The 25,917-nt window shown below is 43.0% G+C and overlaps 2 protein-coding genes across 2 annotated transcripts in view; both read right to left on the reverse strand.

Moving 5' to 3' along the window:
- The window catches only part of LOC124596486 (filamin-B), an 896,651-nt gene that overhangs the window by 866,243 nt on the left and 4,491 nt on the right, over positions 1-25,917 (reverse strand). The window lies entirely within an intron of this gene.
- The window catches only part of LOC124594683 (filamin-A-like), a 201,032-nt gene continuing 196,234 nt past the window's right edge, over positions 21,120-25,917 (reverse strand). The window contains exon 4 of the mRNA XM_047133050.1: positions 21,120-21,196. Coding sequence (XP_046989006.1) covers positions 21,120-21,196 — 77 coding nt within the window. The remainder of the gene's footprint in view (positions 21,197-25,917) is intronic.

The following is a 25,917-nucleotide window of genomic DNA, read 5'->3' on the forward strand; positions in this document are numbered from 1 at the left end:
CATTCGTGGTCACTAATGAATTATATATGTATTTGACTGCCAAAGTAGATGTGCAGTTCTTCCAGAAAACAGCAGGAAAGCATAAGATAGCTGTGAGAGATTTAATTCAAGTTATGGTTACATGGGGCATAATAGAAATAGCAGTGAGTAAAGTTAAGTAAGTAAATCCATTAATTGTAGTACATAAACGTGATGCGTCTGTGAGGTTACTATTAGATACCAGGCCCTAAATAAGGCGGTTTTTATCAGAAAGTGACAGGCCTGAAAATATTGACGAATTCTTACAAAAATTTAAAAAAACCAAAATTCTTTACGTCAATAGATGTACTGGAATTTGCCGTTAGCTAATGAATCTAGAACACCTATGTTATCAGTATAAAGTTGTGACTTTCGGGGTTAATATGGCCATTATAGCCGAAAATAATTAATGTAAGTGTTTGTGCTCTTGTTCCAGCAATGTCACAAGTTTTGTCTGATGAATTACTGAAGTGCGTAACAGTAGGCTAAAATTAGATTAACTGCACCAGTTTTTACAATTTGGCTTTCTACATTTTATTTTTCACTATAAGTAAATATTTGTCACATCACTGTTTTGGTTGCTGTGTAAGAAATATTAAGAGCGTAATGAGTTGTACGTATTATTTATTACTGCATTTATTTATTTATATTATACACATCTTCACAAAAAGCACATAATATTAACGACGTAAGTTCTCCACTTTAGTACTGACCTCTTCTTACAGCTCAATACTGCCACTGAACTGACCCCACTGGTGAAATCCTTCCCGCAAACAAACGCTACATCGCGTTTCTGCACCTACTTGGAGCAGGCACAAGAGGCTGGACTGTACTCAGAGGTCCCATGACCTCCTCCGCGGCGAGATCACTTCACGTCATTAAGTGTGATAGTTTCCCTTCCCAAGATATTATGTAGCACGCACGTAGCCGTCACACCGTTGTCTACAGTGCTCAGTTTGCATTCAAAATGCCGTTTAAATACACGGAATCTGGAACTCAGTTTTCCGAACTACTTACTCTACAGTTTGTCGAGCAAGAGAAAGTCTATGATTAAAAATGTTATTCTTGTCATAAGCGGTAACTTTTCATTTAGGATAAGGCCGCATTCCTTATTTTTTTTTAATTTTTTTTTTTTTTTTAGTAACGGAAATGCCTCATTACCTACAAAAATGTAAGAGGCTTTGTTTTATTGCCCAGGGAACGATTCATTTGCTGGCATACACAAAGTTCCACCTGTTAACTTTCTTCCTAATACTGAATTTGAAAAAATATTTATATCACCAAATCTGCCCATTGAACCAATGTCTACACAACTAACTCTGTAATGAACATCGACAGTAGCCATTAATACAACAGAACAATACTGATTGTAATTGAAAAATTAGGAACCAAATAATAGAGTTTTTGCAAGGTAGCATGTTTCCCATCAATAGTCCCAAGACAGTTGTAAAACTGTCGTCCCTCGCACATAGGTGCTGTAGGATCAGGTAGATAAATGGATGCTTCCACGTAGCCCCACACGCGCCGTAAACTAAATTCGACACTTTTCTTTCACCCATGTGGTAGTTAGGGCGATGCTTGCATACATATCCCCCGTCTTTAAACACCTACAATGCAAAAATGGGAACAATCTGTTTATGTTGCATAAGCAGAGTGAACAAAAAGCTATTTTTTTTACATTTATGGTATGTGTACACGAATTCACAGATGTTTCTGACCCAGCAAATGGAATGGGGAAAATACTATTCGAAAATATGACTATTCTCGTTTCTTATGTCTCTTACTACCAAAATCTATAAGAAAGGAAATTCAAGAATTTCCTCGTAGGCAGAAGAAGAAGACTGGATTGGTAGCCCTGCACAAGGCCGCACGTACGGAGACAGAGCTCTCGTGAAAGATAAGTAATTTAGGTTGTAATTAATTGTAGTTGAACACTTTTAACTAATTAAATACGTTCTTTAGTGTACTCTTCAAGCTCACCATTAAAAATGTTTTTCTTTTATTTGCGTAGTGTTCTAGTGATCGCGAAAAGTTCGTTTGTTTACTTACTGCTGCCTAGGCCCAATTTTTCGAGTGTGCATATTTAGCGTTATACCGCAATTAAGTGCATTTGCTGTAGTTCAACTCATTAAATACACTCATTAGGGTGCTTTTCAAGCTCACCATTAAGGGTTTTTCTTTTATATGCGTATTGTTCCAGTAATCGCGAAAAGTTCGTTTTGTTTATAATTCGCGTCTTTGCCTTACTTTCCGAGTGTGCATACTTAGCGTTATACCGCAATCTTAAGTGCATTTGGTATAGATTAACTAATTAAATACGTTCATTAGTGTTCTCTTCAAGCTTGCCATTAAAGGTTTTTCTTTTATTTACGTATTCTTCCACTTATCGCAAAAAGATCGTTTTGGTTACATTCGGCTGTTTAGGCCTAATTTTTGATCGTGCATATTTGGCGTTTTCCACAAATTTAAGTGCATTTGGTAATAGTTTACTTACATATTAGTTTCCAAAACATATTTAGGGACCTTTTGCATCTGCATTTAATATATTATCGTTATCACTTAGTAAATCTCTTAACTAATTTCCAAACTACCATGGATACTAAGTGTGTGAGCTGCAGTAGAAAAGTTAGTTCAGGGGTTTTGTGCAGCTGTCGTGACAGTTGGTTTCATTGGGGAAATTGTAGTGGCGTGGGAATTGGGGAAGCAAACGAGACTCTTCCATTTTTTGCAGGGTTTGCTCAAGAGATAGGATTATAACTGAACAGGAGGAGAAAATTAGAGTCCTTCAGGCTGATTTGGACAGAGCGAGGGAGGAACTGAAGATGTTAAGGGGGGAGTAGGGTAAACAGCGGTGGGAAGTGGTAGCTGGGAACAGGGACCACAGAAAGAGGATAGTGTCTGACAGTTTCCCACTTGGCACAACCAATAGATTTGTCTTGCTACCACAGTTAAGTAAGGAAGAGGCTCCAGTAGAAGTAGATGTAGTTAAAATGCAACAGAATCTCACTAGGAAACCAACTGTTTCAAAAAAAAGGAGAAAGTAAGAGGAAAGTTCTGTTGCTAGGTAGCAGCCATGGAAGAGGTGTGGGCCAGATTTTGCAGGAAAAATTAGGTGACAGGTACCAGGTCACAAACATTTTCAAGCCAAGTGCATGTCTTAGCCAAGTGGATATAGGTTCCCTTTGCAAGGGATTCACAAAGCAGGATCATGTGATGATAGTGGGTGGAGTGGGAAACAGTATTGATAGGGATCAGGGCTACTGTATTGAGTGTGACCTGGTGAAAATAGCCTTGGCAACGACCCGTACCAGTGTTGGGCTGGTGCCTGCTTTCGTGCGGCATGATCAGCTCCAGTTGAACCGCTCTGACAGGAGGGTAAATATGGAGTTGGATCAGTTGCGTAGGGCGGCCACTCTGTCACACATTGGATTGGTTCCTGTTGAGGCTATTGATAGGGGGGATTTCACAAGGCATAGCCTACATCTCAATAGGAAAGGGAAGGGTGAACTGGCATGGTTGTTAGCGAAATCCATAAGGGGGGACACTATTACTCTTTTTTAGACTAATATCAGTGTCCAATGAGAAGTTCAGGCAGGCAGGTGCTAAAGAGGTCCAAAACTCACAAAATTCTCACAACAGGAAAGTAAATAATAATGTTACCATATTTAACCAAAATATTCGAGGATTAAAGAAAAAAGTAGATTCTCACAAAAGTAAAGTAAAAAATAATGTTACGATTTTTCACTAAAATATCCCGGGATTGAAGAATGAAGTAGATGAGCTCCTGGTTTGTTTAGATGACATGGAATCTTATAATGTAATAGATGTACTATGCCTGTCTGAGCATCACTTTGTGTCTGACATGGAAAAGGTAAATATCGGTGGTTATAAACTAGCTGCACATATGAGTAGAGAGAATAAGGTGAGAGGAGGAGTTGCCATATATGCCAAAAGTTATCACTGTGTAGAAAGCTTAGATACAAAAAAGTTTTGTCTAGAGCAACATATAGAAGCATGTGCCTGTCAACTTAAACTGAAGGAGGGCTCTTTCATGGTTGTAACAGTATTTAGGTCCCCCTCAGGAAACTTTCATTTATTCCTGGAAAACTTGGATGCCTTATTGTGCCATCTGTCAGATAGGGGAAAGCAAATTATTATTTGTGAGGACTTCAATGTTGATTCACTGAAAGAGTGTAATAGGAAGAATGACCTGGAAGTCTTGCTCGGTTCTTTCAGTTTGACATCTGACATTAATTTTCCGACTCAGGTAGTAAAGGATAGCAGCGCATTGATAGATAACACTTTTAAAGACCGAGATAGGTTTAAAACCATAAATTATTGTCCTGTTGAGAATGGCCTTTCTGATCATGATGCTCAGCTAGTTACAGTATAAGACGTAGCTCCATTCAGTAATTCAAAACTACCCTCCAAAGTTGTGCGTTCAATTAATGACTCAACAATTAGAAATTTCAGAGAAAACCTTCAGCAGTTAGACTGGGATGAGGTGTACAAGGAACCCGATGCTAATTTAAAATATAACTTATTTCATGATACACTTGTAAGAGAATTTGAAAACTGTTTCCCAAAGAAAGTAGTTAAATCGAATTATAAGAAACCATGCAAAAAACCTTGACTTATTAAAGGAATAAAAATATCTTGTAACCACAAAAGGGAACTGTATCTAACAACAATAAAGAGTAATGACCCAGAAATAGCCAAATATTATAAAAACTACTGTGCTACATTAAAAAGTCCAGAAGCATGTGCATCATGTCTGAGATTAATACCTCCGATAACAAAATCAAAACAATTTTGAATATTATTACAAGGGCGACAGGGCAACTAAGAGTACAGAATGACGACATCACTATCAAAGCGAATGGCAACTTGATAAACAACAAGCCAGAAGTCGAAAACATTTTGAATAATCATTTTTGAAATGTTGTAGAGAAAATAGGATCTAAATGTTCATTAGAAGAAGCAAGGCAGTTAATGGAAGAGGCCTTACCCACACCATTTGATACAATTGAAATTCCACCCACCTCTTCTTCTGAAATTAGGAAGATAATAAACTCTTTCAAGAATAAAAGCTCACATGAAATTGATGGCATTTCCAGCAGGATAATGAAAGCTTGTTCCCAAGAAATAAGTGGGATTCTTAGCCACATATGTAATAGCTCTCTGAAGCAGGGTATTTTCCCAGATGGACTGAAGTATCCAATTGTTAAACCACTGCATAAAAAAGGGGATACGTCTGATGTCAACAACTACCGCCCAATCTCTCTTCTGACTGCCTCATCCAAAATTCTTCAAAAAGTAATGTATTGTAGAGTAGCTTCACACCTTTGTAAAAATTAAGTTTTAACAAAATGTCAGTTTGGTTTCCAGAAGGGTTTTTCAATGGAAAATGCTATATATACTTTCACTAATGAAATATTAAATGCTCTGAGTAACTGGAAGTCACCCACAGGGATTTTTGTGATCTATCAAAGGCTTTTGATTGTGTAAATCATTGAATACTTCTGGATAAGCTCAAGTACTGTGGTATGAATGGAACAGTGCTCAAACGGTTTAAATCATACCTAACTGGAAGAGTGCAGAAAGTTGAAATAAGCAGTTCACAAAATATGTAAAAAACTGCTGATTTCTCAAACTGGGGAACAATCAAGAATGGGGTGCTGCAAGGTTCAGTCTTGGGTCCTCTGCTGTTCTTAATATATATTAATGACTTGCCATTCTATATCCACACAGATGCAAAGCTGGTACTTTTTGCCGATTATACAAGTATAGCTGTCACACCCAACAGACAAGAATTAACTGTGAAATTGTAAACGATGTTTTTCAGAAAATCATTAAGTGGTTCTCTGCAAATGGGCTCTCATTAAACTTTGACAAAACACAGTATATACAGTTCCACACAGTAAATGGAATGACACCATTAATAAATATAGACTTCGATCAGAAATCGGTAGCTAAGGTAGAATTTCAAAATTTCTAGGTGTATGCATTGATGAGGGGTTGAACTGGAAAAAACACACTGAGGATCTGCTGAAACGTTTGAGTTGAGCTCCTTAACTGTCAGGGTCATTGCAAATTTTGGCGATATACTTCTCAGTAAATTAGCTTACCACGCATATTTTCATTCTCTGCTTTCGTATGGCACCATATTCTGGGGTAACTCATCATTGAGTAAAAGAGTGTTCATTGCACAAAAGTGTGTAATCAGAATAACTGCTGGAGCTCATCCAAGATCATCCTGCAGACTCTTATTTAAAGAGCTAGAGATCTGCACTGTAGCCTCACAATATATATATTCACTTATGAAATTTGTTATTAACAATCGGAACGAAATCAAAAGTAACAGAGTGTACATGGCTACAAGACTAGGAGAAAGGATGATTTTCACTGCTCAAGGTTAAATCTAACTTTGGCTCAGAAGGTGGTAAATTATGCTGCCACAAAGTCTGTGGTCAATTACCTAATAGCATCAAAAGCCTGACATAGCCATATAGCATTTAAAAGGAAATTAAAAGAATTTCTTAATGGCAACTCCTTCTACTCATTAGATGAATTTTTGGATATAGTAAGTGGGTAATTTCCCCAACCCCCACAAAAAAAGAAAGAAATTAAAAATATTAAGTGTCATGTAATATTTTTGTAATGTAATATCTTGTATAGACACCGTTTATTAAACTGGCGCATTCCACATCATTACGAAGTATAATATTCATGATCTATGGAACAAGTACTAATCTAATCTTGGAATATTTAATTCCATACGTGTCCAACAGAAGTACACAACAGATATGATGGAAGAGGAAAACGCTACAACGAGCGTTGCAAATGATGGCAGAGGAACTGACATAACAAATATACAGAGGAACGAAACAGAATACGAACTGAGGCCGCCGTTGTCCAAGAGGAGGGAAGTAGAGATCAATAAAATCATTCTTGAAAGTATTATCAGTTACGGAGAAAGAGTTAAAAAAGAGAGACATTACGTGAGCGATCACTGAATCAAGAAAACGACGCCTTACAGCAATTTTTCATGTCAATGTACTTACCCACAAAAGCGATACCTGACGCCTGAGAAGTAGGAGTAAAGAAAAAATTGTTTCAGATTGTATTTGAAACGGAAGATGAAATTTTAAGCAAACCAATGGTTCGTCGACATCGTCATGCAACACTACAAATAGTCTGTCTACTAGTTCAATATGTTACTTGTCTTCTGTAGCAAGGCCGATCCAGCGATGCAGCAGCTCCATGCTCAGGTACTAGCGTTGACTATCGGCTGGAGAAACATCTCTGGAGCTACGCAGACGCGCGTATACGAAGCACTCGCTAGGTGAAGTGATTAATATTGAAATAAGAGCTCATTTAGTTAATATTACATTTTAGACTAGTAAATATACTTCTTCTCTAGGGTATCTATTGAAGGTTTCGCTATTATAACCGTATTTAGATCGAAAAGGAAGTATTTCGTAAAATGCCGGTAGTCGCTAGTTTTGTTTAAGTTTCTTAGGCGTAAATTTCGCGCGAGTATAGATTTTCGTTTTTGACTAGAGTTATCGCTTCAAAGTCAATTCGTATAGAGCTAGGTAGCTAAAAATTTCGGAAATAAATTTTAAAGTTTGTTTACACGAAACTACTGTGGTCTTGTTCCAACATATTCTCTGCTTTTGCGTTAAGTTTGTCTATCAAACCATGTGTGACAAATGTGGTGGTTGCTGTAGAAATCTGAAAGAGGTGGTGTTCTTTGTAGACTGTAAGTTATGGTTTCATAGGGGCGAATGTAGCAGCGAAAACGAGGGTAGAAAATGAGGCTCTTCCATGGCAATGTAGGTTATGTAGAAAGGACAGAAAAATCGCTGAACGGGAGCCAAAAATTTGTGCCCTTAAGGCTGAATTAGAAAACTCGAACTTGGAATTATGTAGATTCAGGGAGTAAAAGGAGACTGGTAACTGGGAAAAGGTAGCAAGCAAAGGGTGAAATAGGGAAACACTTGAAAAAACTCCAGTAACTCAATTAGTAAATCATTTTGGTTTGCTATCTGAAGTGGAGGGAGGGCCTCATCCAGATGTAGTTAAAAGTAGGTTGGAGCGGAATATTAGCTTAAAGAAAAAAGACAGGTCGGGATCGAACCAGAATAGGAAAAGAAGAATTCTGCTTATAGGCAGCAGTCATGGGAGGTATGAGGCCAGCAGCTTCAGGAGAAATTAGGTGCAGGGTACCAGGTCCCAAGTTTTCTGAAACCAAGTGCTAGCCTTTGCCACGTGACATAAAACTTAGGTCAGCTATGCAGGGACTTTGAGAAGGAAGGTCAGGTAATTATAGTTGGTGGAGCAGGATACAGCCTGTCTATGAATCCAAGATACAGTATTAGGAGTGACTTGGGTAAAATAGGAGCAGAAACTGAGCACACGCATGTGGGGTTTGTGGAGGTCTTTCAGCGCCATGATCAGCCATGGGTAAACATTGCTGTAAGGTATGTTAACACTGAGCTGAACAGGCTGCTCCAGACACTGGCAAAATCTCACATAAATGTTGTTCCAGTAAGAGCTATTGGTAGGTGGGGATACACCACACATGGCTTGCACCTGAATAGGATGGGTAAAAGTAAGTTAGCTTCTCTATTAGCAGAAACTGTAAAGGGGTTCACAGTGACACAAAGGGTGATCCCTGTGGTTAATGGGTCCAGGCAGACCAGTTTTTTAGGTTAAAGCCAAAGTCCAGACAGATGACACTCAAGATAAACAGAATAAAAGAAACTTCTTGTACAGTAAATAGGCATGAAGCTAAGGGCAGTATCAATTTACTTCATCAAAATATCAGAGGAATAAAAAATAAAGTAGATGAGGTAATTGTACATTTAGATGATCTCAAAAATAAAAAATAGATTGATATACTCTGTCTGTCTGAACACCATGTAACTGTGGGCATGGATAGTGTCAGTATAAGTGGGTATAATTTAGCATCTTACACTTGTAGATCTAGGATGGATAAAGGAGGAGTTGCCAGTTTCATAAAACAAGGGTATAAATGCAAAACTGTGGAAGTAAGCAAATTTTGTGTTGATCAGCACTCTGAGGTTTGTGCATGTGAATTCAGCTAGGTAATATAGTACTGATATTAGCAACAGTGTACAGGTCTCCATTATGACACTGGGAGCTGTTCATAATGTTTGACTCCCTAGTATGCTGTCTGTCAGACAAAAAAAAATGGTTCAAATGGCTCTGAGCACTATGCGACTTAACTTCTGAGGTCATCAGTCGCCTAGAACTTAGAACTAATTAAACCTAACTAACCTAAGGACATCACACACATCCACGCCCGAGGCAGGATTCGAACCTGCGACCGTAGCGGTCACTCGGTTCCAGACTGTAGCGCCTAGAACCGCACGGCCACTCCGGCCGGCTCAGACAAAAAGAAGAAGTTGTTAATCTGTGGTGATTTCAATGTAAACTCTCTAAATAATTCTGATAGGAAAAGTGAACTACAAGTGTCATTAAAACATATAACTTAGAATCAGTGATCAATTTCCCTATATGTATGGCTCAAGACAGTAGCCCGCTAATAGATAATGTATGTGTACAGAAAGAGGATGTAAAACAAACGCATGCTTTACCTGTGGTAAATGGATTGTCAGACCATGATGCACAACTGATAAACTTACAAGACCTAACAGGGCGTACAGTTCGGAAACCATTATGTAAAAGTGTGAGGTCACTCAACCCACTATCAATAGAGCATGTAATATTAGTAATTTTCGCCTCACAAACATTAATATACGCTCAATAGTAAACACCTGATGGCCTAAAGTTATCAAACAATTGTAAAGTAAAAGAAATGGACCATCGCATAGCAGCGACACAATCTATTATTCTTTATCTTTTCTATTCTTGTGTGGTACCTGTAAATCTCTATGTAAAGTCTGTAAATCTTCTGGTTCCTTAGTGTTGTTCCAGGTATGACTGCATCGTGCGTATAAAAATGCACAGAAATGATAATGTTTCTTCCAAACGATTTCAGATAAATCATTCTGCTGCTCTTGTTCAAAATAATCCAACCAGGTATTTAATGCTCAACTTATGTTATTATAATAGTGTAATAAACCCCTGATGCTGTTGACAAGTGGCCCACCAAAATATTCACTTTTTCAACATTTTTCAAAAAAAATATAAAATAACAATTCTTTTTCTTTTTGCCCCCCCCCCAAGAGTAACGCTAAAAGTACCACAAAGAAAGCTTAAGAAAAGTTAATTGGGGAGATATATGTAATGAGCCAAATACTAATGATAAATGCAACTTATTTCTTGATAAATTTATATCTCTTTTTGAACACTGTTTCCCGAAGAAAATTACTAAATGTAACACCACACACTTTTCAAAGAAACCTTGGATTACTAAAGGTATTACAGTGTCTTCAGAAAGAAAAAGAAAAGTTTATGAGACAGCAAGAACTAGTAAAGATACACAAGTAGTTTTACACAATAAAAATTATTGTAACACACTGAGAAAAGTTGTAAGGAAATCAAGATATATGTATGTAGGTGATGAAATTAACAACTCTGGCAATAAAATCAAATTAATATGGAATGTTGTTAGACGGAAGATAGAAAAAGTAGCCACTGGGGTAGGTAATATTACTATTACGGAGAACGAGACCATCCTAGCCAACAGTACACAAGTAGCTAATGTATTTAGCAACCATTTCTTAAGTGTAGGAGAAAAAATTGGTGAGAACAGTTCAAAAGAAAAAGCCAGGCAGTACATGGAAGAGTCTGTTTTGAAAACATTTAGTCAGATTAAGTTCCACCTAACAACCTCTTATGAAATAAGTAAAATTATTAAATCTTTGAAAAATAAATGTTCTGTTGGAGTAAATGACATCTCCAATAAGATATTAAAACAATGTGGAGCAGTTACAGCTGATGAACTGAGTCACATATATAATGAATCGCTAACTTAAGGTATTTTTCCTGACAGGTTAAAATATGCCATTGTCAGGCTGCTCTACAAAAAGGGGGACACCACAGATGTCAATAATTATCGGCCAGTATTCTTGCTTACAGCATTTTCAAAAATCTTCGAGAAAGTAATGTACTCAAAGTGGTTAGCCATCTCAACAGTAATGGGATACTTAGTAAATCACAGATCGGATTTCAATAATGCTGTTCCACTAAGACAGCAATATACAGTTTCACTGTCCACATAATAGAGTCTCTAAACAGTAAAATGTCACCAATAGGAATTTTCTGTGACTTGTCAAAGCATTTGAGTGTGTGAACCATGATATTATGTTACGGAAATTAGAGTTCTATGGTATAAATGGAATAGCATATGAGTGGTTTAAGTCGTACCTACAGAACAGGAAGCAAAAAGCTCCTTTATATGGGTCAAGTGATTTAAATAAGTTTGCCACTTCATCTAACCGGAGTGAAATTACATTAGGTGTTCCACACGGTACAATCATGGGTCCCCTTCTGTTCTTGATGTATGTGAACGACCTCCATTCCTATCTGAAACAGGAAGCTGAACTGGTACCATTTGCTGATGATACAAGCATCATTATTAATCTGGTAAAAGAAACTCCAATTGAAAATGATATAAATAAGATAATTGCAAAAGTCATTAATTGGTTTTCTGCCAATGGACTTGCTCTAAACTTTGAAAAAACACAGTACATCCAATTTTCTGCTGCAAAAAGTACAGTTCCTTCAGTAAATATAACACATCAACAGAACTCAGTAGATAGGGTACAGCATACAATGTTTTTGGGTGTACGCATAGATGAGAATCTTAATTAGGAAATTCATATTTTGGATCTTCTAAAGCGACTAGGTTCAGCAACTTTTGCAATCAGAATAATTGCAATTTTGAGGATATAGAAATTAGTAAGCTAACATACTTTGCATACTTTCACTCTCTGATGATATACAGAATAATGTTTTGGGGTAACTCAACATTTAGCCAAAACGTATTCACTGCTCAAAAGAAAGTGGTTAGAATAATGTGTGGGGTTCATAGTCGTACATCTTGTAGACCTCTTTTTGAAAGATTGGGAATTTTTACAACAGCCTCACAGTACATTTACTCACTAATGAAATTTGTCCTCAGCGAGATGGACCAGTTAAAAAACAACAGTGACATTCATGATTATAATACCAGAAAAAAGAAAGACTTACACTATCCTTCACTCAACCTATCTTTGGCACAGAAAGGTGTAAAATATGTTGCTACAAAATTTTCGACAAATCACCAGTTGAAATAAATATATTAAAAATCTTGATACATATGTGCATTTCTTGTGCAATTGACACGTTCCACATCATAACGGCTATCCTACCCTGCGATTGATCAATGGAACACTCAACCAACTAACTAACCTACTCTCCTGATATGAAATGTGAAACTACAGTACTACATTCGTTATAAACAGTGTTATCATGTTTATGATTTTTATATATTTACTGAAGAAAATTGTTTCTCTGAACTTTAATAATTACTGAGACAAAAAATATTTTATTTCAGGTACATACCTTAAACATACAGCTTTTTTTTCAGGTATGGGTTGCCACATAGGACTTGGTTTTCCTCTTATGTCTTTCACTATCAATGTGTGAACACATTCGAACTGGCGTCTGTTTAATCGGAAGTTTTCCCTGAATACTTGATCGAGAACTTCCGTAGGCAACACGTAATCACCATGTGTGATTTTACTATTAATATTGTCCGCAAGGTCATTAATATACAACATGAACAGCAAGGGTCCCAACACACTTCCCCGGGGGCACACCTGAAGTTACTTCTACATCTGACGATGACTGTCCGTCCAAGATAAAACATGATATGTCGTCCCTACAACAGTCCTCAATCGAGTCACGAATTTCACTCGATACCCCATATGATCGTACTTTCCACGATACGCGTAGGTGAGGCATTGAGTCAAATACTTTTCGGAAATCCAGAAAAACTGCATTTACCTGGTTGCCTTCATCCAAAGCTTTCAGTATGTCACGCGAGCAAAGTGCGAGTTGTGTTTCACGTAATCGATGTTTTCGGAAACCATGCTGCCTAGCGCTGACGAGGTCATTCTGTTCAAGATACCTCATAATTTTTGAGGTCACAGTATGTTCTAAGGCTCTCTAGCAAATCTAAGTCAAGTGTAGTGGACGGTAGTTTTGCGGGTCACTTCTACTGCCCTTCTTGTAGAGGCGTGGGACACGTGCCTCTTTCAAGAACTGGGCACAGTTGTTTGTTCGTGGGATCTACGACAGATTATAGTTAGAACAGGGGCTAACTCAGCCGCAAATTCAGTATCGATTCTGACGGAGATTCCACCGGGGCCTGGAAGTTTGTTCAATTTTAGCGATTTCAGCTGTTTCTCAGTACCATGGACACGAATACTTATTTCATTCATCTTTTTGGTGGTACGAAGATTAAACTGTGGCAATTCTCGTGGGTTTTCCTTCGTAAAGGTACATTTTTGTGCGATCTCTTACGACGGCCTTCGCAGTGCTCGACTGTCCGTGTTCGTCAGCGCACGAGACGTGCGCGGTCTCGGTTTAGCTGTGGCCGACCACCCGCGTTTCCGTTCGATGCTCACCTCACCTCACCTCACCGACACTCGACTCGGGCAGCTTTACAGGAACTGAAGAGTCGCCGGCGGCGAGCAAGCGGTGCGCGTCGCGAGGTCGCCGAGCTGAGCTGAGCTCTCCCCTCCCCTCCCCTTCCCTCCCCTTCCCTCCCCCCCATGCCACCTTTTATACTGACGGGTCTGCCTCCCGCGACGCCTGGTGGTCAGCCTGCATCACACAGCGTCGCAACTAGTAAAACACCATCCTGTGCGGCAAATGCTCCAATTAAGTCATTAAAGTTTATAGACGAGTCAAAGTCTATTTTATAACAAGTATTCCTAAATCTGTGCGGGTTGAAGAACACACTTTAACCTCTCTAATGTTCAAAACGGTCTTTCTGCCTCTGTTAGACACATTGGCAGGGTGCAAAGTATTTTCAGAACAACAGAGACGTTTTGGAAAATATTGTTCACTTCATACTCCGATTCCTTATATACTATTAATACAAAGCGTGTGTAAAAAATTTTATACGCACTAAAGACGTGGAGGTAAAATAGGCTCTCACTCGGATCTGCAGGTGGAGGCTACTCGAGAGGATGTCTCGCCAGGAGGTGTTACAGAACTGAGAAGGGAAATGGATAGGCTGAAGTTAGATACATTGTGAATTAAGGAGAGGAAGAGCAAGACCGCTCGTCGCAGGAGCACAGGTTTACAAATGCGGGTGATGCAGGAGCCGTGCGGCCTGACGCACTGCTTCCCGGTCCCCGGCACGAGTCCGAGCGGCGCATTAGTGCCGAGGTCCGGTGCGCCGGCCAGCCTGCGGATGGCTTTTACGGTGGTTTTCCATCTACCTCGGCGAATGCGGGTTGGTTCCCCTTATTCCGTCTCAGTGACAATGTCACGGCGATTGCTGCACAAACAGTCTCCACGTACGCGTACACCGTAGCTACTCTACCATGCAAACATTTGCGGTTACACTCGTCTGGTACGAGACGTTCCCCGAGGGGAGCTGGTGGGGTGGGGTGGGGGGTGGGGGGCACTGGGAGCCGAACCGCACAATAACTCTGGGTTCAGTGTGGGACGGTGGTAGTGTGGGTGCGCTGTTGTGGGGGGCTATGGCGGGACGAAGCTTCTCCGTCGTTTGTAGTTTCCCGGTTTAATACATGCATACAGTGCAAGAGTATATGTAATAACGAATATGAAATCAGGAATGCCAGTAGCCTGCTATGAACGACACAGCGAACGGATTATAGCAGCCAAAGTTGTCCTCAAACGGTAGCTGAGTGGTCAGCGCGACAGAATGTCAATCCTCAGGCGCCGGGTTCGATTCCCTGCTGGGTCGGAGATTTTCTCCGCTCAGGGACTGGGTGTTGTGTTTTCCTAACAGTCATCATTTCATCCCCATCGACGCGCAAGTCTCCGAAGTGGCGTCAAATTGAAAGGCTTGCACCCGGCGAACGGTCTACCTGGCGGGAGGCCCTCGTCACACGACATTTATTTAGTAGCCAAAGTACGCACGAAGCCATCATCCACCGTACAGCTACCAGTGCCAACTAGCTCCATAGATACTGAAAAGACTGAAAATACGTATAAGGAGATAAGAGAAATTATTCAAATGACTAGGGAGCGCGAAGATTTAATTGTGATGCGGGTTTGGAATTCGGTAATACGAAAAGGGTTTGGAATTCGGTAATAGGAAAAGGAAGATAATGAAAAATATAGGAGAAAATGGACTGCAGAAAGCGAATGAAAGAGGGAGCTGTCTGGTAGCTTTTTCCACAGAGCACAATTTAAAAACTGCTGATACTTAGTTTAAAAAATAACGAAAGAATGTTGTATACATGGATGATAGAGGAAAGTGTCAAATAGATTGCACAATGATAAGACCAATTTAGAAACCGGATTTCAACCCGGAAAATATTTGCAGTGGTCCATTTGCACTCTGAGCATTGTTATTGTTTGTCAACTGTAGATTAAAACTGAAGACATTGCAGAGAGGTCGACCAGACCCAAACTTCCATATGTCGTCAACCATATATCGCCCACTGATAGCGGAATGGTAAGTAAGGTGACCGCTCGTTATAAGCGGGAAATCCGGGCTCGAGTCCCAATCCGCCACAAATTTTCATGTCCTCATTTCATTCTGCTGCAGTCTGTAGTCCTTAATTCGAAATGTGGTGCTACATAAGAATGCAGAAGATTAGATGGGTAGATCACATAACTAATGAAGAGGTATTGAATAGAATTTGCGGCACAACTTGACTAGACGAAGGGATCGGTTGGTAGGGCAAATTCTAAGGCATCAAGGGATCACCAGTTTAGTATTGGAGGGCAGCGTGGAGGGTAAAAACCATAGACGGAGACCAGGAGATGAATACACTAAGCAGATTCAGAAGGATGTAGGTTGCAGTTCACAAACAGGAAGTTGGTTCAACCAAAACTAAATCCGGATTGGAGTATTTATAGTAAGGGCAGGTTTGTCGCCCATGGTGGCGGTGTATTTATTACAGTAAAGAATTTGTCAATACTTAGTGAGGTTATCACTGATTCCGAATGTGGATTAATCTGGGTGAAAGTTAAGCATCAATGTTCGGTCGAAGATGGTAACCCGATGTTTTTGCAGACGACTTGCGTCAGGAACTGTAGTGCTGGAGCGCTTCAGTGAGAACACACAAATTCGTGAAAGAATTCCCTGATCGTGCTGTGACTTCAACTTGCGAGCTACAGATTGGGAGAGTCATGCTATCAAAACTGGTGCCTGAGACATTCGTGTGGTATTACTTGTCAGACAATTACTTCGAGCAGATAGTTAGAACCAACTCATGATAGTAACGTCTTATACCTCCTAGCAACAAACAGAGCTGAACTTCTCGAATCAGTTGACGTAGACGAGAGTATCAGTGGTCATTAGGCTGTGATAGCATTATATGACTACGTGTATTACAAGTGATTTTAAGAAAGGTGGGAAAATATCTTTGCTTAAAAAGTGTGACAAGATACAAATTGCGGAGTACCTGAGTAGTTAACATCAAAATTCATCAATTCAAAAGCATCGTTCAAAATGCCTTAGGAAAGTATATTCTGAGCGAGGTCTTACAGAACCACCGCGGTTTGATAGCAGTGTTAGAAAACTGCTACGTAAACAAAGACCATTTCATCACAGATCCAACATCAGCCAAAACCTAGCTGACAAACAACAGCTGAAAGAAGCGAAAATGAGCGTAAGGAGAGCAATGAGAGAAGCTTTCAATGACTCTGAAAGTAAAATTAGTAAAGGATGCGAAATCATCTATTCAGTCACTCAATGACCTTGATGGCACCGAAACGGAAAATGGCACAGAGAAGGCCGACACACTGAAATCAATCTTCCGAAATTGTTTCACCGCGGAGAATCACAATACGTTCCCTCCTAACAATTGTTGTACGAACTTCCAAATGGCAGATTTTCAGATACCTAATTGCGGAAAGAAAAACAGCTACAATCGCTTTGTAGTGGAAAGGGACTGGAGGCAGATGAGATACCTGTAAGATTCTACAGAGGTTATGCAAAAGAACGTGCTCCCCGTATAGCAGCAGTTTATCGTTAAGTCGCTGGAGCAACGAAGCGTGCCTAGCGGCTGGTAAGGGGCGCAAGGTCTTCCTGTTTTCAAGAACGGTCGTACGACATGTTTACATAATTACAGGCCTACCGCTGTTATATAATTACGGAACATATTTTGTTCTGATGTACTATGACGTACTTGGAGAACCAATTCCCCTCTATAAAAATGAACATGGAGTCCGTAAGAAGAGATCGTGCGAAACTCAGCTCGCTCTGTTCTTTCATGAGATCTGTAAACAGGAGCGCTCACGTTGATGCAGTGTTCCTTGACTTCAGGAAGGCAGTTTCAGGATCACTCAGAATGATACAGTGTTCCTTGACTTCAGGAAGGCATTTGACACCGTTCCGCACTGCAGTTTAGTGAAGAAAATACGAGCGTACCGGGTATCGACCGAGATTTGTGAATGAATTCCGGACATCCTTGCAGGTAGAACTTAGCACTTCTCTCTTAACGTAACAAAATCGATAGACGGAGGGGTAATTTGGGGATTACCCCAAAGAAGGGCCACTACTGTTAATATAAATGATCTAGTAGGAAGCTCTTTAAGACTGTTCACAGACGATGCGGTTGTCTGTAGGAAAGTAGCAACGACAGCAGACATAAGGACCCGCAGAGGGCCGATCAATGTTGATGCTCCGGCAGTAGATCGTCAATGCATATTGGACATACATAGGCAAAGAAATCCATTACTGTACAATTACTCTATTGATGACAAATCACTGGAAACAGTAACTATCGTAAAGTTTCTAGGAGTATCTATGCAGGGCGACCTTAAGTAGAACGACCACATAATACAAACAGTACGAAAAGCACATGGCAGACTGAGATTAACAGGAAGAATCCTAAGGAAATGTAATTCATCCACTAGAAAAATGGCTTCCACAGTGCTTGTCCTTCGATCCCCGAGTACTGTTCATGAATGTAGGACCCTTACCAGTTAGAACGGGTAGGAGAAATAGACAAGATCCGATGAAGAAGAGCTCTTTTTCAGTCGGGGGATCGTTTAGTCGGCGCGAGAGCGTTACAAAGTGCAGAGGCAGACGCTGTGAGAGAGAGAGAGGTGTTGTGCATCACCCCGAGGAGCACTATTGAAATTTTGAGATAGTACCGTCCGGGAAGAGACGATCACCATACTACTTTGTCCCACATACGCCTAGCGAATGAACACAACGAGGGAATTCGAGAAATTGGAGCTAATACATAGGCTTACCGACAATCATTCTTGCCAAGAGCAATTCGCGAATAGAATAGGGAAGGGGGAATCAATCAGTGCTAGCACGAGTAGCCTCCGTCACGGGCTGTGGTTTACGGGCCATCGATGTGGATGTAGAACGGGTAGCTTCGAGAGAGGAAATGATGAAGGCGGCGGGGGATCAAATACGGAAAAGGACAACACTTGGCAGAAATCCTTGGATACTGAACAACACACTGAATCTAAAAGATGAAAGCAAAAGATACTAAAGTCCAGCAAATGAAACAGGCAAAAGGGAATACGGACGTAAACGAGAGCAAGTTCAAACTAGCTAACAAAGACTGGATGGATGACAAATACAAGGTTGTAGGAGCTTGCATGACTAAGGGCAAGACATCCGGCCTATAGGAAAATTAAAGAGTAAACCTGTGTAGAGAACATAAGCAGCTGTATCAATATAAAGTGTTCAGATAGCAAGTCAATACTAAGTACAGGAGAGAAAGCAGGACGTTGGAAAGAAAGTATAGGACGACTACTTAAGGGGCTGTATCAGACAGCCGAAATATCCTCAGACTTGGAGAAAAATGTGATAATTCCTACTCCAAAAAAAGTAGGTGCTGACAGGTGTGAAAATTACCGAAGCTTCACTTTAATAAATAATGGCTGCAAAATACTGCTCGAATTATTTGTAGAAAATGAAAAAATTGGTGGCTCCCGATCGCGCGGAAAATTAGTATGTATTCTGGAAAAGTGTAGGAACACGTATAATGTTAGAATACAGGCGGCAGAAAGACAAAGCTACATTTGTAGCATTTATACTCAGAGCAAGCTTTTGACAATGTTGACTGAAACACACTGTTTGAAATTCTGAAGGTAGGAGGTATCAAACACAGGTTTTCCACATGTTGCACAGGAGTCCTAAAGCAGGGAAGGGCTGAGGACTTGAAAGGGAACGGGAGAAGGAAGAGAGGGTTATGGCGTATCTCTGTCCTTATACACTGAGCCAGCAGTAAGGGAAACCGAGGAGGAATTAGGAAAAGGAGGATCAAAATGTAGACTGGCTGAACAAGCAAAGCCTTTCTAAAAACGAAGAGAAATTTGTGAACAACTGATATAAGTTTAAGTCTCTGGTGTGCAGCCTTGTAGGAGAGTAAAATGTGGACGGCAAGCAATTCAGACACGGATAGAATAGAAGCTTTTGATATATGGTGCTACAGAAGAACATTGAAAATTAGATGGGTATATCGAATAACTGATGAGGAGGTACTGAATGCAACTGGGCAAAGAAGAAAAATTTGTGACATAACTTGACTAAAAGAAGATATCGTTTCATAGGACACATCCTGAGACGACATTAGTGTAGAAGGCAGAGGCAATAGTGAGACCAGACTGGAAACCGTGGAGTGGTTAAGGGAACACGGCGAACGATAAAAGCCAAAACACATCTTTGGACGTGAAATAATGAAAACGTTTGTGCTGCCACTATTCGGCTATTGCACGTGTTTTGCAGCATTCCTGTTATAACTGTTGCATAAAGATTCAGAAACGAGATAACATATCACGCACAGAAATCAGCAAATGTATTGCTAGGACAGCACTTTCCACCCCGAGTTTTCGACTCTGCACTAACTGCACAGTATTGCCACAGGGTATGCATGTCGATCACGTCATTACAGTGTTGTCGAGGTGCCGCTTTGTACCGTAAATATATGCACGAGCTAATTTCGTTAGAAATTTATTTGAACCTCTGATATGTGAAAAACACCGCTGCCAGGTTTGAGTGCTCTCTGTTTGAGATGAGCTGGCCCGAAGATGGCGGCTCCTGGCAGCAAGTGTCTTTACGGTGGTTGTCACTCCGCAAGAAATCTCGTGCAGGCCGAGAATTCAAGTACTAATCGACGTCTGTAAATACATCTAAGCGCACGCAGAAATAGCCGAATCAAATTACTGACGCATTTACTGGTGAGGTTAAAGAGGGTTCGTATTCCGGAATCTCGAACCACTATTCGGTGACACATTTTCTAGTAATGGGGAGGAAACAGGACCGGGACTCAACCGCAGTCAAGTTTCTATCAGAACGTATTTACGGCTTATTATTCTCGGCAGATATATGTTCCACATCCGACAAGTCTCCAAAACTGACGCTATCTGGGAGCTCGAGGCAATTCAGAAGAACTGCCGTTGTGATGCAGAGTACGAGGAGTCGTCGGATGCAGCTGCGTCCCGTGTCGTGCCGTGCCGTGCCGCGCTGTGCTGTGAGTCTCTGCCTCCTCCCACAGCTGTGACGGCGCTACACTCGCCTCCGTCACCAGTTGGACGATTCCTTCGCGCCTCACCGTGTTTCCTGTCAACTTTGCCCTTCTTTCGGTCCAGCTGTGACGTACAGCTCTTTTTTTCTACGATTCTCATTTAGTACCCCTTCGACTGCTTTTCCATCTATCTATCTATCTCGTTCACTCTTCTGTCACGTCGCATTCGTAAGCTTCATTCCTCTCGTTCTCTCGACTATATAATGAGCCACTACTGTCGGTTACCGACTGTTCCAGATGCGTGACAGTGACACGAGGAGGCGGAATCGTGGAACAATGGCGCGCGGCCGAGGCTGTGAGAAGCGCCGCTTCCGGTCCGCCCGCCACCTTCCTGGTCTCGCCGGTCCACTGCCCGCGCCACCAACTACACTGGGCGCCACGATGCCGCAGTATTAGTCGAAATGGGCCTTGCGTGTGTCCCTACTGCTCCTTCAGGACGACACCCTCGCCGCGTTCCCGGGCGGCGTCGCCAGCCACGCACCGGCACGCGCTCTTCACTGGCCGCCCACGTTCCGCTTATACCTCTTACCGTAGTCACCTCGTAGTCTACAACTGCACGGCAAGTTGTAAATTTTTTTCCGTTTTGTTTTCTTATTTTAGGACCTGAAATCCTTCATAAATTCCATCTGGCGTTGCGAACGTGAAGTGGACCGACGAGGTCTCTTACTCGTCCAATTTGCCGCGACAAGAAAACTCCTAGAGAACTGCCGTATGGGGGGATGAACTGCCGAAATAAAGAAATAATCGGGACCGGCTTGCATGCGAAAAACTGAAGATGGTGAAGTGTGAAGCCCAGCAGTGGACGTTAAATGGCTTCTGAGGTTGACGATAATGTTGACGATAAGGCGTTTCTGACTTTCGAGACCACGTCTGCTCCCACCGACTACGTTCCTGCGCTCTTTGCATAGAGTCCTACACAACACACAGCTAGCTGTCTTAGGCCTCCCACGAGTTTGTCCGCGTCGTGGGTCTCGCGAGCAAACGTGTCCTACCCATCAGCAGTGCTTCGGTTCTACGCGGTCCCTGCACGTGCGAGCCACATTTTCTACCTATGCGAGACTTGTTGGTTTACTCTCTGATCGATCTTCGATTGCCACACGAGTTGCCTCCGCAGCCGTCCGTATCTCCCACTATGCCAGAGACCTACCTCGAGATTGTTCGTTTAAATACTAGCACTTTCTCATCCTCCGTGTTCGTGGCACTCGATGTTCGATATAACGTGAGCGGAAGTACTGTTGCACTGCGTTTCATGCTTTACGTTGTAACTACTGCAGAGTGTCCGTGATGTTATTATCCACTTCATCCTGAAGTACGTTCTGGAAGTATCGCTGATCCACAGTTCAGAGCTCCCGTCTGCAGCGTTGTGCGCTCCGCACCGGTCCTCCGTGCAGCACCGGCACCCCCGCCTCGTCACATTCCTCGCGATCCCTAAGCTGGAGAGAGGACACAGGTAGCACAATTGTCATATTACTTCTGATACCACTTTTATAAATGTACACGAGCGAGTCTGGGGACAAGATGTTCTCTGACTACGTCCCTCACACTTTTGTACGAGCGACAGCAAGTGCTTACGGTCCCGGCAGCCGGTCTCGGGACTCTATCGTCCTCTGTCATCGCGCGCGCTTCCTGAGGACTCCAGACGTAGCAACAATACTTCACAATACGTCCCACCAGCGTCTCGTACACGGTTTCCCTCCCCAAAACCCTTCCGAGACAGCAATATTTCCCGCATTTGTGATTTCAGAGATTCCAGGCGCTCTTCGCATTTCGCATCACTTCGCAGCACTGTTTTCACATTCGCGAGCGGCGCGTGAGCTGCTCGGCTCGCGTCCCGGCGAGCCTCTTCCAGTTGCGCGCCCTTCTGACGCGCTGCAGGGAATGCCAACCTCGGGACACTTCGTTCCGCCAGTGTCCAGAGGCCGACGCGACGAGCGAGGGACGACTTGGCTCATTTGTGGCGCAACGCATCGCTACGGAAGGTTCTCGTGGACGACGACGTCAATGTGCTGCACGCACCGCTCTGCCACTGCATACTCGGCCACCACTCTTACGTGTACGCTTCGCGGGCCAAGTTGGGCCTCTGCCTCATCTCGAAGCTGGTTTCCCAGCAGAGGAGTCAGCTGGGCGGCGCGGGCCGCGCACGTGGCAGCTGGCAGCGCACCAGCCCGCAGCCCCGTCACACTCTCTCTGTCCTCACGCTGCTCCCTGCCGGAACACCTGCTAGGCACTGTGTGGGATCGAAACGTACGCCATTATCGAGTTGTCTGGTCATACGTTCCCAGAAGCTGTACTTAGTTTAGTTCGTGTCGATTAAGTTATTATTGCAATGTGTGTATTTCGATTTAGTTGCAGCGCTCGGGGAAGAAGCCCCCTCGTGGTCGCACTGGAGCTCCAACAGAGACGCGCCTGCCACTCGGGTCGCCTAGCGCCGCGGCTCGCGGACGGACTGCCACCGGGCGGCGCTCTCTCTCTCCCTCGGCAACTGCGACTACGTTACACAAATGCTCGGGTAGCGTGCAGAGAGTGATTTGCGATCCCGGAAACGAATGCGCCATGCGCAGTTTATTAGACTCTTCTCCGCGAGGCTCTTCGTGATGTGTGTGACGGGAGTCGGATCCGTAACTACCGGATAGGAGGTGGGAGGCGAGACGCAGTGGCCTGCCGGTCGCTGGAGAGGGAGAGGCAGAGCTCCACTCTCCGCCCACGGCCGCTCCGTCTCCTGCGGCAAAAAGTGAACCTCGTGACGAGGCCACGGAGGCGACGCGACGGTCGACCGACCGCCGCGTGGCGCCGTCCACCGCCGTTCGTCGTCGGATAGGGGGTAAGGTGAGGGGCGCGCGGTCAGCATATCACTGCCCTAGCTGTTGTCGACGTTTCGACCTCGAAGCCGCCGCGTGTGAGTCGGGCAGCTCGTCAGCCGTCGTCGAGAGGCCGAGTGCAGCACGGTCCAGCCCTCCCACCGAGGGAGAACGCCCCGCAGTACCGGGAATCGCACCCGGGTCGGTCGCACGGAGGTACTTCACGTCGACCACTAGGCTAGTGAGGCGCGTTCCTGAAGGAACACGGTGCTACCAGTGCCGCCTGCTGCCGGGTTGGAACTTGCTACCGCTCGTGGGGCCCTCCACGATGGCGCCTAACCTTACACCCCTGCAATAACCAAATAAACGTACGGTACGCCATTATCCACTGAACTGCCCCAAACACACAGCCCACAGGCCAGGCCGCTGGCTTCTAACTTTCACAAGTTTGGCCTGCCGAAGGAAAGAGTGCTTCGTGACCGACACGGAAATGCAAAGGTACTCGGGTCGTTACCTTCAATGACATCCTCGTACTTCGTATGAGAGTTGCTTTAATAGAAAGGTGTCTCACAAAGAGGGACAATTTGTAGAAGAATAGCAAAACATTAAATCTGAATTAATTTTGAGCAACCACAGTTCGTTTCTATTTTATCCACTATCGTAGGCCACGACGGTTGGTGCCTACGAAATAAACATTTCTGAAGTAGAGCCCATACACCGTATCCATCTAGTGAACACTTTGGCAGGCGACACTTGGTCTAGATCTGCAGGTCGTTTCTCTTCCACTCGATTTGCTTCTTGGGATTCGCTTAGGTTCTGCATCTCCAGGTTCCATCGTAGTCACTTGCGGTATGAGAAAAGAAACTGACTAATGTGGCCCCTGGTTCTGAGAATTCTGACGAGGTGTCGCTTGCTAAATGGAACGAGAGACAACCTGCATATAGTTATCTGTATATGGTTGCTTAAACGAAACAGGGCACCACCAGCATGTAATTCTGCCACGGTGTGGCCGGTTAAATGGAACCACACACCACTAGCAGACGGTCTTTGTACCAGCAAAGGTGTACAGTCGACACTGGATATTATTAAAGCAGCGCACTGAAACCATAGTGGTGCAACCGCGGCGTACAGTTGCTGTAAGACTTGCAAACCAACCACTGCCACAACCAGACCACTTATTAGACGTCGGTGACTAAGTAAGTGGGTCACGTGGGAACGTTATTAATGCTTTTCGGCAACAGAAGACTGACAACCGTCGGAATAGGTCCAAACTAACGGGTAGATTGTACGAGTATCAGTCTTCACAATTAGAATTTTTCGCTTTGTTTATTTCCAGTATAGCTCGGAACTCGTTTCAGAGCACACATGACGCACTCTAAATTAGAAAAGACTAAATTGGGTGGTGGTGGTACTGGTGGTGGTCGTCGTCGTGGTAAGTTCCTATGGGACCAAACTGTTGATGTGATCGGTGCCTAGGTTTAAACACTACTTAAACTAACTTACGCTGAGGACAACACACACACCCGTGCCCGAGGGAGGACTCGAACCTCCGACCGGATGAGCCGCGCGAACCGTGGCAAGGCGCCCAAGACCACACGGCGACTAATTTGGGACGTAGTGCACTACTGTACATGCGTTTCAGTTCCACACTGTGCTGCTGCCCGAACCACGCGGCAGTTCCTGCCGCCCCTCGTCTTCGTCTCTGACTCCTGCCTCCCTCGGGCAGCGAGGTCTCTCCTCAGTTGGGTCTTCGACCTGCTCGGGATTCTTACGACCTCACGTGCCAAGCGAGCAGAAGTCGGCGTGGTATCCCTCACGTGGATATCCAGAAACATCAATCAATGCCAAGCAAATAACTGCTCGCATAAGGCTAGATTTGGACCAGTGCGTTGTTGACTGGCTCAATTTGAGAAGCTCTTTATCTCTAGTAAATCATTTTTCTGAAATTGTAATCATTTGTTTGTCTGCATCACATCCACCGACTACCGTCACAAAAAAAAGTGGTTCAAATGGCTCTGAGCACTATGGGACTTAACATCTGAGGTCATCAGTCCCCTAGAACTTAGAACTACTTACACCTAACTAACCTAAGGACATCACACACATCCATGCTCGAGACAGGATTCGAACCTGCGATCGTAGCGGTCGCGCGGTTCCAGACACGGCGGGAGAATTTTCGCTGATAGTTACTCTCTGGGAGTTACTTGAGTGTACTTTCTGCAAGTGTCTGAGAATTCACTGACAACAGATGTCGGAATTGTTTACAGGCGGCAGGGTGAAAGTCTCTGTAAAAGCTGAAAGATCGCGTTCCCGAGATATTCCGTCGTAGGTCTGTGTATGAAGTAAGAGGTCGCGATCGGTGAGCCCTGGGCTGCAGCTGCAGAGGCACACAAAAAACGTGTTCGTGTTGGATAAGTCTG

Source organism: Schistocerca americana, chromosome 2, assembly GCF_021461395.2.
Source record: "Schistocerca americana isolate TAMUIC-IGC-003095 chromosome 2, iqSchAmer2.1, whole genome shotgun sequence".
Taxonomy (NCBI): Eukaryota; Metazoa; Arthropoda; class Insecta; order Orthoptera; family Acrididae; genus Schistocerca; species Schistocerca americana.